Source organism: Nycticebus coucang, chromosome 12, assembly GCF_027406575.1.
Source record: "Nycticebus coucang isolate mNycCou1 chromosome 12, mNycCou1.pri, whole genome shotgun sequence".
NCBI classification, from domain to species: Eukaryota; Metazoa; Chordata; class Mammalia; order Primates; family Lorisidae; genus Nycticebus; species Nycticebus coucang.
In genome coordinates, this window is record NC_069791.1 from 52,976,591 (window position 1) to 52,991,170 (window position 14,580).

The 14,580-nt window shown below is 49.9% G+C and overlaps 1 protein-coding gene and 1 non-coding gene across 2 annotated transcripts; both read left to right on the forward strand.

Moving 5' to 3' along the window:
- Window positions 1-31: 31 nt before the first annotated feature.
- Window positions 32-6,640, forward strand: PHB2 (prohibitin 2). Its single transcript, XM_053556782.1, has 8 exons — window positions 32-251; window positions 410-494; window positions 792-871; window positions 1,782-1,966; window positions 3,503-3,632; window positions 3,748-3,851; window positions 4,261-4,338; window positions 4,707-6,640. Exons 1-8 carry the CDS (start codon window positions 125-127, stop codon window positions 4,785-4,787), a joined length of 870 nt encoding a protein of 289 aa, XP_053412757.1. The 5' UTR covers window positions 32-124; the 3' UTR covers window positions 4,788-6,640.
- Window positions 3,917-4,169, forward strand: LOC128563064 (small nucleolar RNA U89). Its single transcript, XR_008373725.1, has one exon. It is a non-coding gene; the product is annotated as a small nucleolar RNA U89 (small nucleolar RNA).
- Window positions 6,641-14,580: the final 7,940 nt, after the last annotated feature.

Here is a 14,580-nt window from a genome sequence, read left to right on the forward strand (position 1 = left end):
CTTTCTCCCGCCAGCATTGCTGGTGGAGCCCTCGTGTGAAGGGTGAGATCTTTAAACTGGAGCAGGGTCGAGGCGGGCCGGCACCCCCTTCTGAACTCTGGTGCCGCCGGCCTCAGGATCAGATATGGCCCAGAATTTGAAAGACTTAGCGGGACGGCTGCCCGCCGGACCCCGGGGCATGGGCACGGCGCTGAAGCTGCTGTTGGGAGCTGGCGCCCTGGCCTACGGTGTCCGCGAATCCGTGTTCACCGGTGAGAAAACCGCCGCCCGCTCGTTGGACCCCTCTTTCCCCAGTCAATACCTCCTGCCCTCTTTCGCCAGGTTCCCTCACCATGTCCCTCATTCCTCCTTACCAGAGCCTAGCACTTTGAGCAGAGGCCTGGTCTGATCCCCACCCCTCTCCCCACAGTGGAAGGAGGGCAGAGAGCAATCTTCTTTAATCGGATCGGTGGCGTGCAGCAGGACACCATTCTGGCCGAGGGCCTTCACTTCAGGTAATGGCCTACTGACTCTGACCCTTCACCCTTGACTCCACCCCACCAATGGGTGTAGTAAGACTTGCAACAACATTCAGCGCTGTTCTTTCCCCCTCCCCTCCGCTCCCAGGACAGTTGGTGCTGCCCCAGACTTCTGTAGCACATAAACTATTGCTATCCAAAGGGCAAAGAAAATCTCTTTTTGTACGTGGTCATTATGAGGAGAAATAGGCAAAAAAACGTGGTGAGGGGAAACTAGCCAAAGTAAATGCAACTGCAGTGGCATCATATCTATCCCTGTCCTCTTCCCTCCAGGATCCCCTGGTTCCAGTACCCCATAATCTATGACATTCGGGCCAGACCTCGAAAAATCTCCTCCCCCACAGGTTCCAAAGGTAGGTCTGGGTACTTGGTAGTCATTATGGCAGGTGGGATACTTAAACAAGGGAATCTGGCAGGAGACCCTAAGGGAAGGTGGTAGTGTCAGGTCTTTTAGGCTTTGGTTTCCACTCTGCAAAAGAGCTATAACAAAAATACCTACTGCCTGGTATTAAAGCACTACATTGTGGACAAACTGTGTTCACGTGTTTTTATTAACCTCTTGTTCCTCTTTCCTAACATATACTCAATATTGTCTGTCCTTTGTCATATTCACTGCCTAGATCAAAACCTTGTTTTAGAGCCTTTTTTTTTCCTTCTAACTGCTTGACTTATTAATTACATCCAGTTATATCCACTAGTACACACTATTCTGAAGAAATTAGACTTCACTCTTGACAAATTCACCTGTTCCCTCCTTCTAGACCATACTTAGAAGCCGTGCCCTTGATATTCTCCATACCCCTTACTGGTCCCCACACGCACAAATACAGTGAGGAACATAGCTTACCTGTATTGTACTTCTTTATACTGGTTTTAGTGTAAATCACATATTCAGTCACTAGACCCTGAGCCTTGAGAATAAAAGATTCATAAAAATAAAATACAAGCCTGGTTCTCAAGTCCTTGTAGGAGATAGACTGTCATGGTATGCACTATAGAGCCTTCATCAGAGATTGCAGAGTACTATGGGGAAAAGCAGTCAGTCCTCCTAATGGAGGGATTGTGGGTAAAGAAGGCTTCACAGGGGATGTGGGTGTGTTTGACCTATGCTATGTCACAGCTTTTTGTCAACTCCTGATTACTCCTCCCATGAGGGTGCCAAGCTATACAACACAGCACTAGGCATAAAAAGAAGCACATGGAGGAGAAAAATGCTTGGGAAAGGATTTGGCCTTGAGCAGCCACTACTGACTTCACCCTTAGACCTGCAGATGGTGAACATCTCCCTGCGAGTGCTGTCTCGGCCCAATGCCCAGGAGCTTCCTAGCATGTATCAGCGTCTAGGGCTAGACTACGAGGAACGAGTGTTGCCGTCGATTGTCAACGAGGTGCTCAAGAGTGTGGTGGCCAAGTTCAATGCCTCACAGCTGATCACTCAGCGGGCCCAGGTCTGACTCCATTCACTATTTGCATGATGTCAGCATTTTCCTCCTAGGCCCAGGGTACTAATATTAGCAAAGGCAGCTTATTGGAAAAAGGTTGTCACTTTAGTTCCATTTCCACCCTAAAAGCTTTACTAATTATCCCTGTGAGAAATAGGAGAGAGTCGATATTATAACTCCATAGCAGTCAGCATTAGAAAACAGAAAATAGAGTCTTGATTTTCCCTGCACTTTCAGCAAATAAACTTATGTCAGGTTTTCCTAACCGGAAGATAAGGATACACATTGTATTGGAGAGAGTAGAGAATTAACAAGTTTATGTGGCCCAGGCACGGTGGCTCACGCCTAGAATCCTAACACTCAGAGGCTGACGCAGGTGAATCGCTTGAGCTCACAAGTTCAAGACCAACCTGAGCAAGAGTGAGACCCCGTCTTTGCTAAAAATGAAAAAACGGGGGCAGTGGCTGTGGTTCAGTGGGTGGGGCGCTGGCCCCATATACAGAGGGTGGCAGGTTTAAACCTGGCACCGGCCAAACTGCAACAACAAAAAATAGCCAGGCATCTCAAGTTGGGGAGGAAACCTGAGTCCCCAGTGTGGGTGGACTGTGTTGATTCTCTGCTTCCTCCCCTGCGAAGCATAATTTCCCTCCTGCAATGGAGGCTGATGTGTTGGAGGCACCTTTAAATTGGACCTTAAAATTAAGAACATTTAAAATTATGATTTTTATATTTATGAGAGACACACTCTGCCACCTCTTCCCCTCTCCTCACTGCTTCTCACATAAATTTATGACCTGCGGACACTCATTGCCTCCAAGGACACCAGCAGAAGCGCTCCGTAAATAATTTCTTAAAATCAACTTTTCATTTTGAGATAATTTTAGACTTAGGGGAAAAGTTGCAAAGATAGCACAGAGTTCCCAGACTCCCCTAATGTTATAATTTTATATAAGATAATAATCTTATAGCTTATGTTTGTCAAATCTAAGAATCCCATGTTGGCATGTTACTGTGAACTAAACTCCAGACTCAATCCACAAAAAAAAAAGAAAACAGGTGCGCTGGGCACCTGCAGTTTCAGCTACTTAAGAGGCTGGGGCAAGAGAATCTCCTAAGCCCAGGAGTTGGAGGTTGCTGTGAGCTGTGACGCCACGGCACTCTACCTAGGACAATAAAGCAAGACTCTGTCTCTAAAAAAAAAATAAATAATAAAAATGAAAAACTGAGGCAAGAGGATTGTTTGAGCCTAAGAGTTTGAAGTTGCTGTGAGCTATGACACCACGGCACTCTACCCATGGTGACAAAGTGAGACTTTGTCTCAAAAAAAAAAAGTGTGACCTGGGGCAGTCATGTCACCTCTCTATGGCTGTCTCATCTAGCAGATGAAATAATTGAACCAAATCCTTTCCAACTCATGTTCACTTAGCTTCTGCCATTCTCAGGGGATCTAGTATTCAGGTGGTCACAGCAACACATCCTTCTTTTCAGTTCTCCAGTCCCCTCAAGCAACCTCTTCCTTCCCTTCCTAACCCCTGCCCCCAGGTGTCCCTGTTGATCCGACGGGAGCTGACCGAGAGGGCCAAAGACTTCAGCCTCATCCTGGATGATGTAGCCATCACGGAGCTGAGCTTTAGCCGAGAATACACAGCTGCTGTAGAGGCCAAACAAGTGGGTAAGTCACAGGAACAGTCCAGAAAGGGCCTTTGTAATTGTGGAGGAGGAAAGACTCCAAAGATGGGGTTTCTGACACCTCACATCTGGGATCCCCTTCCTCTCTCTCACCACAGCCCAGCAGGAGGCCCAGCGGGCCCAGTTTTTGGTAGAAAAAGCAAAGCAGGAGCAGCGGCAGAAGATTGTGCAGGCTGAGGGAGAAGCTGAGGCTGCCAAAATGATATCCTTCTGGAGTGATCTCAGCCCAGCCCTAGAGCACCCTGCTTTCCTATCCTCCCTTACAGGCTGGCTGATGAGACTAAGGCGAATGCGACTGTGCTTTCTGGCCCTTGGTTCCTTGTGGGGGGTGGGGGATCTGAAATCTAGTGGGGGTACCTGAGACTGGCTCCCACTGTAAAGCCAGATCAATAGCGCTACTGGCCTCACCTCTATTTCTGCTGCTGCCCCCAGTTCCTGGCAGCAGCCTGCAGGGAGGCCTACAGGTGGGGCCCAAAGTAGGGCTGGCATGAGACATCTGAGCGTAACCTTGGATCTGACAGCCCAGAGGAGGACTGGAGCCAGGGAGTGATGATGATGGGACCAGGGATGAGACTTTCCTTTGTGTGAATCCTTAACCCTATTCTGCTCACCTTGGGGAAGCACTGAGCAAGAACCCTGGCTACATAAAACTTCGCAAGATCCGGGCAGCCCAAAACATCTCCAAGACGGTGAGTGTGAGAGCCTAGCATCTGTCACAGGGCTGCCTTGAGACTGCACGTGTTTTCAGTTAACACAAATGGAAGTGAAGGAATTAAGCGTCTTACTCTTTCAGGTTTCTGCTTAAACGCTTTCTGACACTTCCCTCAGTGGAGAACAGTTCCTTGAGCTCCCCTGATCTTATGTTCATGCCTCTGTTATGTTAATGTTGTTGATCATTGCTCGAGATCCTTGACTGAGACCAGCAACCATGTCTTATTTATCACAGTATCCCTGGTCCTAACCCATATGCGTTTCATTAAGGTACTATTGAATTGCAAGGGCAGGGATAGAGGTCTTTGTTTAATGTAGGCATCTGTCTTATTTCCTAACCCTGTAGATTGCTGCATCACAGAATCGTATCTATCTCACTGCTGACAACCTTGTGCTGAACTTACAGGATGAAAGTTTCACCCGGTAAGAGATGTGACTGCACAGGATGGTATCACAAAGAACATGGAACTTTAAAAGTGGTCAGTTGCGTTCTGGAGTTGTAGTATCTACTCATTGAAAGACTATTTTTCTAAACCAAAATTAGAAAAGGAGGTACTTGACAGTTCCTAACATGCATCCCATGGTATTGATTTTATGAGATCAAATAGATTATTCATGTAGAAAACACTGTAATTGGGCGGCGCCTGTGGCTCAGTGAGTAGGGCGCCGGCCCCATATGCCGAGGGTGGCGGGTTCAAACCCGGCCCCGGCCAAACTGCAACAACAACAAAAAAAATAGCTGGGCGTTGTGGCGGGCGCCTGTAGTCCCAGCTACTCGGGAGGCTGAGGCAAGAGAATCTCGTAAGCCCGAGAGTTAGAGGTTGCTGTGAGCCGTGTGATGCCACGGCACTCTACCAAGGGCAGTACAGTGAGACTCTGTCTCTACAAAAAAAAAAAAGAAAACACTGTAATTGTAAAGTTTTATCTAATTGAAAATTGGTAATCGGTAGCCGGGCGTTGTGGCGGGCGCCTGTAGTCCCAGCTACTCGGGAGGCTGAGGCAAGAAAATCGCTTAAGCCCAGGAGTTGGAGGTTGCTGTGAGCTGTGTAAGGCCACGGCACTCTACCGAGGGCCATAAAGTGAGACTCTGTCTCTACAAAAAAAAAAAAAAATTGGTAATCGGGCAGCGCCTATGGCTCATTGAGTAGGGCGCCGGCCCGGTATACCGAGGGGGACTGTTCAAAACCAGCCCTGACGATTGCAAGAGGGACTTTACCTAACAATTGCAATCAGTGTAACCTGGCTTATTGTACCCTCAATGAATCCCCAACAATAAAAAAAAAAAAACGGCCCTGACCAAACTGCAACCAAAAAATAGCCAGGCATCGTGGCAGGCGCCTATAGTCCCAGCCACTCGGGAGGGTGAGGCAAGAGAATTGCCTAAGCCCAAGAGCTGGAGGTTGCTGTGAGCTGTGACACTACAGCACTCTACCGGGGGTGATAAAGTGAAACTCTGTCTCTAAAAAAAAGAGGAAGAAAATTGATAATCAGTTTTCTTACTCAAGAGCCCTCAACCTGCTACTCTGGTGCATGGAAGGATATTAGGAAAGAAGATGAAAAATAGAAGTGGCCATGAAATAAGGCCTCCTCTTATGAGCTCAAGGTTCCTGGCTGCCAACCCTATTTGTCTTTTTCTCTTGGGAACAAAGTAAGAGAGCTGGGTGGGGCCAGCTCTGACCCTTCACATGTGTATTTCTCTTCTCTATGTTTCCTGTTCATCTGGTGACCTGGGACTACAGGGGAAGGTAAGTTGTCACTGTGTCCTTGTTTCTGTGGGGTTCTGCATCTTCCCAGTGCCTGCCTCCTACCCACCTCACCTTTCTCTCTTCCCTACAGATACACCCTCAGGGGAGGAGGGAATGGCCTGGGGTGCTCTCATGTACATGTCCCCTAATATCATTTGTCCCCTTTTTTACAGTGACAGCCTCATCAAGGGTAAAAAATGAGCCAGAGAACCAGGAAGTCCACCCCTGAGAGCAAGTGGATCTCTTCTCCAATTTTCAAGGAGCCAGCTAGAGGTCCAGCATACTCCCATCTCACCCCCAATATCATGTGATGGTCCCCTGCACCCGCACTGGCCTCACTACCCCTCTTGAACTAAAGAAGACTGACGATCACCCCTTTTTCTGAGGAATGACTTTCCTCCTTGTGTTGGCCAGGGGTGTTGGGACAGTGTGTTATTTCTCAGTGATTTCCTAGTGCTTTTTCCTCCCTCAAGGTTGGGAGACAATAACCACCAACCCAGGAATTCTCAATAAATTTTTATTACTTAAGATGAAATCAAGGCTTCACGTGTCTGGCTGGGTCACTGCAGGAAGGAAGGCACGCATGCGTACGGTCACACACACGCTCCTAGAGCCATCTTTGTATCTGCCAGCAGAGGGAGCAGGGAATCCAGCCAGGGGAGCTAAGGGCCGCCGGGCCAGGTCTCCAAACAAGACTAAGTCTGATCCTCAATCCTCGGCCCAGCTGTACTCTTCACCCTACCCTCCATCTTTACTACATCACCCACTGATTTTCCAGCATCTTTTTTAAGGCTAGGGCAGCTGTGGCTTTGCTGAGCCAAACTAAAAATTTGATGACCCAAACAGGAGCTGCTTCCTTGGTGACAGGACTTGTATCTCTGGGAGAGACCAGCTGTGCCTGTTGAAGGCCTTCCATGTTAGAAACCCAATGGATTATAGTGCCCAAACTTTCCATTTCTCAGTCACCAGGTGAGAGGACAGGGGCTTTTCACTCCCACAGCTCTGGGGCCCCTGACACAACAGGTGCCTGTTTTCCATCCACAGATAAGCATCTCATGTTATTTCCAAGACAGCTCTCCCGGAATCTCAAGCACCAGAAAAATGAAGCCACTGTTTATACCCAAATCCTACCACCACAGCCTGTTTCCTGTCCCAATGGAGAGACAAGATGGGAACCAGGGCAAAGTATGTGCAAGAACTGTGAAATGCATGATACAGGAAGAAGTAAATCTTAATAGAGGGGTTTGAGTTAATCTTCCACTCCTTTGATTTTTGAAGAAGGTAGACTAATTGTTCCCTGCCCTATGAGTTGACTGTCATGAAGGGGAAAGGGAGATGAAGAAGCAGACATGGCAGCCCCAATCCTGAGTTGCTGGCAGCCTAAAATGAGATCAACAGTTAGACACAAGATATGTCCATGACGCGGAGCAATCATGACGCTTTATTTCTTTCATGTCCCCAAGATGGGGAGAGAATGGAGGTGCCTGAAAAACAAGCATGTTTCCAAATCTTGCTGCCACTCTAGAGGCAGCCATTTTGTCTTCTTCCCATTGTTCCCCTCTTCCTAATGATTCTTCCTCTGCCTGAGGGGGTGAAGGTCGGAAGTTGTTGCTCAGGAGGCCTCCATGGTCTTCAGGACTCCCTGAAGGTCACTGCCGAGGGAACCGACCCGGGGGCCATCTTTACCAGACAGTGTTAGGAGCTTCACAATTAGACCATCCAACACTGTACTGGAAGATGGACCCAGAGCCGGCCAATAAGGAACTCCAGACTAAAGCTGACCAGTTGCTACAGGGCTCCTAGCTGCAGGCCAGATGAGGTCTCTCGAATATATGAGCTAATCCCAAGCTCAAGGTTGGCTGTGGGTTCTGGACCCACCAGATGACAAATCACACAGGTGGGAGGAAGAACTGGGGCCATAGTCTGCCTTCATTGCAGCCAGCCAATAAAAGCCACCTCATGAGAAGGACCAGGTGCCCAGGCTGGATAGGGCGGTGGGGAAGGGTTGCAGCCAACTAAGGACCAGAGGCCTGAGGCCATGGATGTCGCTGACACAGGACAGGGGCCTCCATCATTACCCGGCAGTATTAGAGACTCCCAACAAGCACCCAAACACTGCTGGGTAAGACGAGGGCCCCCACCCAGCCTGCCCACCTCAAGTCAGGTGGGCCCAGGCCCAGGGTCCCTGAGGAAAAGCTGTAGATCCCTGGCTCCCATCCCCCTACCACCCGTGCCCCTGGGGATACTTCCGGGTGAGCCCGGCTGCCAACAACCAGCCCCACCCTGAGTGTAGATGATCGCCCAGGCCCAGGCAGGCCTTCAGCAGACCTTCACCCATCTGCCTTCAGACTCTAAGCCCCTTCCCCCTGCACCCCCAAAGCCTGTCTCCCCAACTCCCACCAACTCATAGGCCCTCATCCCCTTCTGCAGTCCCAGCTCAGCCCCAGGCCCCCTCACCAGATAGCCTTTACCTGTTACCAAGCCCATCAGCACTCCAGAGACTGCGGGCCGAGAAGAAGAGGTGTCAAGGACCCAGAGTCAAAGGCCTAGAGCCTGGTCGGGCTTCACTCTTCCTCCTTCCTTCTCAGCCTGCCTGCCGGGCAGCGCAGGCTCCTTACCTGGGCCCCGCCCGCTGCCCTGCGCACAGGTGTGTCCTCTTGCCATAGGCTGCCCCCCCTACTGCCTTAACTCCTTCCCTCCCAGCACCAGTCACAGGCACCTCCTCAAAGGCCCAGCCACACCACCCACCCCCCAGGCCTCCCACCCTTTCCCAGGGCCTCTTCTCCCACCTGTCTGATCTCTCCCCAGTCTCTCCCCTGAATCCAGAGGAGCAAAGGCAGGGGTTGTCCTTGGGTCCCCTTCCCACAGAGGCTGCCTAGGCCCTGGCCCTGTCCGCTGAGGCCTCAAACCCTGCCCATAGCCAGAGCTAGAGTGCCAGAGACCCCTGAGGTCAGCAAGGGGTCAATACAGCAGGAGTTGGGCTGCACCCATGCCCAGCACCCAGCATGTGCTGGGCCTTAAGTAAGGGAAAGGGGAAAGAGGAGGCCTCACCAGGCCGATGAAGGGTAGGCAGGTACCAGAGAGGTGCCCTTACTGTTCAGCCAAGAGACCCTAGCTGGCCTGGCTGCAAGTGTCAGCCCTGACCCTCCTGAGGAAGCGCAGAGCTGTTCTTCTCTCCTTCGACCCTCAGCCAGGCCCACAGCTGCTCAGGGAGCTGCTCCAACCCACCTCTCCGCACAGCCTTCTGGTGGAGTCCAATTCCCAACCCAAGGGCAGTTAGTCCAAGGGCGGTTAGAGGGGTGGGACCTGCCTCCTTTTGTGCAGCTCAAGCTGGTATAGAAAGGGCGTTGCTGAGAGGGGCCCTGAGGCACCAGGTGACGGCCCCACCCTCCCACCCCCTGGAGGACCACAGCTCCAGGGAGCTATTGTGTTGCTCAATCCCTGAGCTGGCTTTGTTTGTGTCCCTCTTAATACCTGTCCGCAATTATTTCATGTTTGTGGATCTATCTCCCTGACTGGTCTCCTAAATTCTATGAAGACAGGGACTCTGCAACGCCCCTGACCCCGATTCAGTTTGCTGAATAATGCAACTCAAGCCTTTGTGCTCCAGGCCCGGCCCCTCTCCTTAGCCCTGGCAGGAGTGGGAGCCAGGCCTTCCTGAGGTAGGACTCATGGCTCAACTCCCAGGTAAAGAAGGAACCCCACTTTGGACACAGGGGAAGGAAGAGGGGACAAAAAAATAAAGCAATCAGCAGGTCAGCCAGCCATTCAAACTCTGCCCAGGTGAATAATGGTGACTGCACCCTGGTAGGGGGACACAGGAGGCTGGCCTGAGGTCTGTGCTTCCTGGCCCTTATTACAGGCAGTCCTCAAGTTATAAACATCCAACTGATGCAGGACTAGCACTTACAAATGGGGCCTATTATAGGTGATAGGTAAATGTACCTGTTCCAACTTACATAAAAATTCAACTTAAGAACAAACCTACAGATCCTATTTAATTCATAAGCCAGGAACTGACTTCCTTACTCTCCTTAGTTCTTGGATCTGGAAGTCAGCATCAGGGCAGTGTGCCTGGATCACCCTCAGCATGACCCCAGCTGCATCTGCCAGGTAAGGAGAGTGGGGGCTGGGGCCAGAAAGCCTGGGTTAAGATCCCAGCTTCACTGCTCAGTAGACTGTGACCTTTAGCAAGTTACTTAATTTCTCTGTGCCTTAGTTTCCTCCACAGAAAAGTGAGAATAACAAAGGAACCTGAGTTGGAAAAAAATTAAAAACAGGCACTAACTGCCCTCGGCGCCTGTGGCTCAAGCAGCTAAGGTGCCAACCATAGACACCTGAGCTGGTGGGTTCAAATCCAGCCTGGGCCCACCAAACAACAATGATGGCTGCAACCAAAAAATAGCCAGACATTGTGGTCGGGGCCTGTAGTCCCACATACTCGGGAGGCAGAGGCAGAATCGCTAGAGCCCAGGAGCTGGAAGTGTGAAGGGCTGTGAGCTATGATGCCATGGCACTCTATCCAGGGCTACAGCTTGAGGCTCTGTCTCAAAAAAATAAATAAAATAAAAAACAGGGCGGCGCCTGTGGCTCAGTGAGTAGGGTGTTGGCCCCATATACGGAGAGTGGCGGGTTCAAACCCAGGCCCGGCCAAACTGCAACCAAAAAATAGCCGGGTATTGTGGCGGGGTGCCTGTAGTCCCAGCTACTTGGGAGGCAAGAGAATCGCCTAAGCCCAAGAGCTGAGGTTGCTGTGAGCTGTGATGCTACGGCACTCTACCGAGGACGGCAAAGTGAAACTCTGTCTCTAAAAAAAAATAAATAAAAACCAAAGGTACCTGAGTTGAATCAACACATGGAATCTCTTGAACAGTGCCTGGACACTTGGCAAACATGTCATGAATTGTTTTTGCCATTTTATCATTGTCCACTATCTCTGTTTTTTTATTTTTGAGACAGAGTCTTACTTTGTTGCCCTCTATAGAAAGCTGTAGCGTCACAGCTCACAGCAACCTCAAACTCTTGGGCTCTGGGCAGTGCCTGTGGCTCAAGGAGTAGGGTACCATCCCCATATAGGTGGCGGGTTCAAACCCGGCCCCGGCCACAAGAAAAAAAAAATAGCTGGGTGTTGTGGCGGGTGCCTGTAGTCCCAGGTAGCAGGAGGCTGAGGCAAGAGAATCGCTTAAGCCCAAGAGCTGGAAGTGGCTGTGAGCTGTGACGTCACAGCACTCTACCAAGGGCAACAAAATGAGACTGTCTCTAAATAAAAAAATTAAAAAATAAAACTCTTGGGCTCAAGTGATTCTCTTACCTCAGCCTCTCTTGTAGCTGGGACTACAGCGCCCGCCACAATGCCCAGCTATTTGTTGTTGATTTGTTTAGCAGGCCCAGGTCAGGTTTGAACCCACTAGCCCTGGTGTACATGACTGGCACTCTAATAACTGAGCTACAAATTGTCCACTATCTCAATGATCTTAACCAGTTGTGATCATCCTCTATTATTGTATTTTTTTTTTTTTTTTGAAACAAAGTCTTAACTTTGTCACCTTGGGTAGAGTGCTGTGGTGTCACAGCTCACAGCAACCTCAAACTCTTGGGCTTAAGCAATCCTCCTGCCTCAGCCTCCAGAGTAGCTGGGACTGCAGGTGCCCAGCACTATGCCCAGCTAGTTTTGTGTTTTGTTTTGTGAGAGACAGAGTCTTACTTTGTCACCCTCAGTAGTGTACTGTGACATCACAGCTCACAGCAACCTCCAGCTCTTAGGCTTAGGCAATTCTTTTGCTCAGTCTCTCAAGTAGCTGTGACTACAAGCACCCGCCACAACGCCCAGCTATTATTTGTTAAAGTTTGGCCTAGGCCAGGTTGGAACCCGCCATATGGAGCCATCAGCCTACTCACTGAGCCACAGGTATGGCCCACTAGTTTTTTATTTATTTTTTTTTATTTATTATTATTTTTTTTTCCAAGGAAGAAAGGAATGTTTAATGGAAAGACAGGCATCTTGTTAAAAGAACAGGAAAGCATGGGTGGCGCCTGTGGCTCAGCGGGTAGGGCACCGGTCCCATATGCTGGAGGTGGTGAGTTCAAACCCAGCCCCGGCCAAAAAGAACAGGAAAGCTCCCTTAAATCCATCTCTCCTGCTTTCTTTTTTTTTTTTTTTTTTTGTGGGTTTTGGCCGGGGCTGAGTATGAACCTGCCACCTTCGGCATATGGGACCGGCGCCCTACCACTTTGAGCCACAGGTGCCGCCGCATCTCTCCTACTTTCAAAGGAGGGGCCACATGGCTGGGGCAGGTGTGGTGTAACTAACAAGGGGCTGCCGGCATTGAGGAAGGTTGTGGGTAATGGTGACTCTTGGCATCAGGAAGTCTGCTTAAGGGCCTTCAGAATCTCAACTCCTTTGTCTTGCAGAAGAAAATCCATCATTTCTGCCACCATCAGGGTTACTCTTGGCTCCGTAGAGGTAATCTTCATTGGGCGAGAGAAGCCAGGGTCCTGTTAGTCAAGTCTGGATGAGGCTGGTGTTGGGTGCTGGTTAGAGAGCTTTGGCGGATGGACACAAGCCCCTGAGGTGGTGAGCGCCAGGAGTGCAAGAAGAGGATAGGGAGCTCCCAGGAGCTAAAATCCCGTAGAAGAGGTGGAAGTTACCCTTGGGAGCGTTCCCTAATTACATCCCATTTCTTTTTTTTTTTTTTTTGGCCAGGGCTGGGTTTGAACCCACCACCTCCGACATATGGGACCAGCACCCTACCCGCTGAGCTACAGGTGCCGCCCTACATCCCATTTCTAACACCGGATGAAAGGGGGCCACTCTATCGGCAAAGATCTCACAGACCACCAAGGCTTGTACGAAAGGTTTTTATTGGCGAGGGAGGGATGCTGCAGAGCAGCACCAAGGAGGAGAGAAACGAAGAAAGAGAGGAAAAGGAGATGGGGTGAGAGGAGAGACTGAGAGAGACAGGAAGAGAGAGGAGGGGAGAGCTAGTTTTTTATTTTTATAAGTACCATGTGCTAACAGATTGAGCAACTGGAGCTCCTAGTTTTTTATTTTTAGTGGAGACGAGGTATCACTCTTGTTCAGGCTAGTCTCAAGTTCCTGAGCTCAAGGGATCCTTCTGCTCATCCTCCCAGGGTGCTAAGACTACAGGTGTGAGCCACATGCCCAGACCATCCTCTTTTTTTTTTTTAGACAGACAGAATCTCGTTTTATCACCCTCGGTAGAGTGCTATGACATCACAGCTCACAGCAACCTCCAGCTCTTGGGCTTAGGTGATTCTCTTGCCTCAGCCTCCCGAGTAGCTGGGACTACAAGCACCCACCACAATGCCTGGCTATTTTTTTGTTGCAGTTTGGCCAGGGCCGGGTTTGAACACGCCACCCTCAGTATATGGGGCCGGCACCCTACTCACTAGGCCACAGGCACCACTCCCCCATCCTCCATTGTAAAGAAAAGAGACAAAGGGGCTAGGCATGGTGGCCCAGTCTCTACTAAAAATAAAAAAATTAGCCAGGAATTGTGGCAGAGACCTATAGTCCCAGCCACCCAGGAGGCTGAGGCAAGAGAATCACTTGAGCCCAGGAGTTTGAGGTTGCTGCGACCTATGATGATACCAAGACCTACCCCGGGCAATAGAGTGAGACTTGTCTCAAAAAAGGAAAAGGAGAGGCTGGGCACAATGGCTCACCTCTGTAATCCAGCACTCTGGGAGGCCGAGGCAGGTGGATTGCCTGAGCTCACAGGTTTGAGACCAGCCAGAGCCAGAACAAGACCTCGTCTGTAAATAAAATAGCCAGCCATTGTGGTGGGCACCTGTAGTTCTAGCTACTCAGGAGGCTGAGGCAAGAGAATCGCTTGAGCCCAAGAGTTTGAGGTTGCTGTAAGCTATGATGCCATGGCACTCTACCAAGGGTAACAAAGTAAGACTCTGTCAAGGAAGGGAAGGGAAGAAAGCCTGGGTTAAGATCCCAGCTTCACTGCTCAGTAGACTGTGACCTTTAGCAAGTTACTTAATTTCTCTGTGCCTTAGTTTCCTCCACAGAAAAGTGAGAATAACAAAGGTACCTAAGTTGGAAAAAAATAAAAAACAAAGGTACCTGAGTTGAATCAATACATGGAGTCTCTTGAACAGTGCCTGGACACATAGCAAACATGTCATGAATTGTTGTTGCCATTGTTATCATTGTCCACTCTGAGGACATGGTGGCCCAGTCCCTACTAAAAATAGAAAAATTAGCCAGGCATTATGGCAGAGGCCTATAGTCCCAGCTACCCATGAGGCTTGAACCCAGGAGTTTGAGGTTGCTATGACCTATGATGATGCCAAGACACTCTACCCAGGGCAATAGAGTGAGACTTGTCTCAAAAAAAGGAGAAAGAGAGGCTGGGCACAATGGCTCACCTCTGTAATCCTAGCACTTTGGGAGGCCGAGGCAGGTGGATTGCCTGAGCTTACAGGTTTGAGACCAGCCAGAGC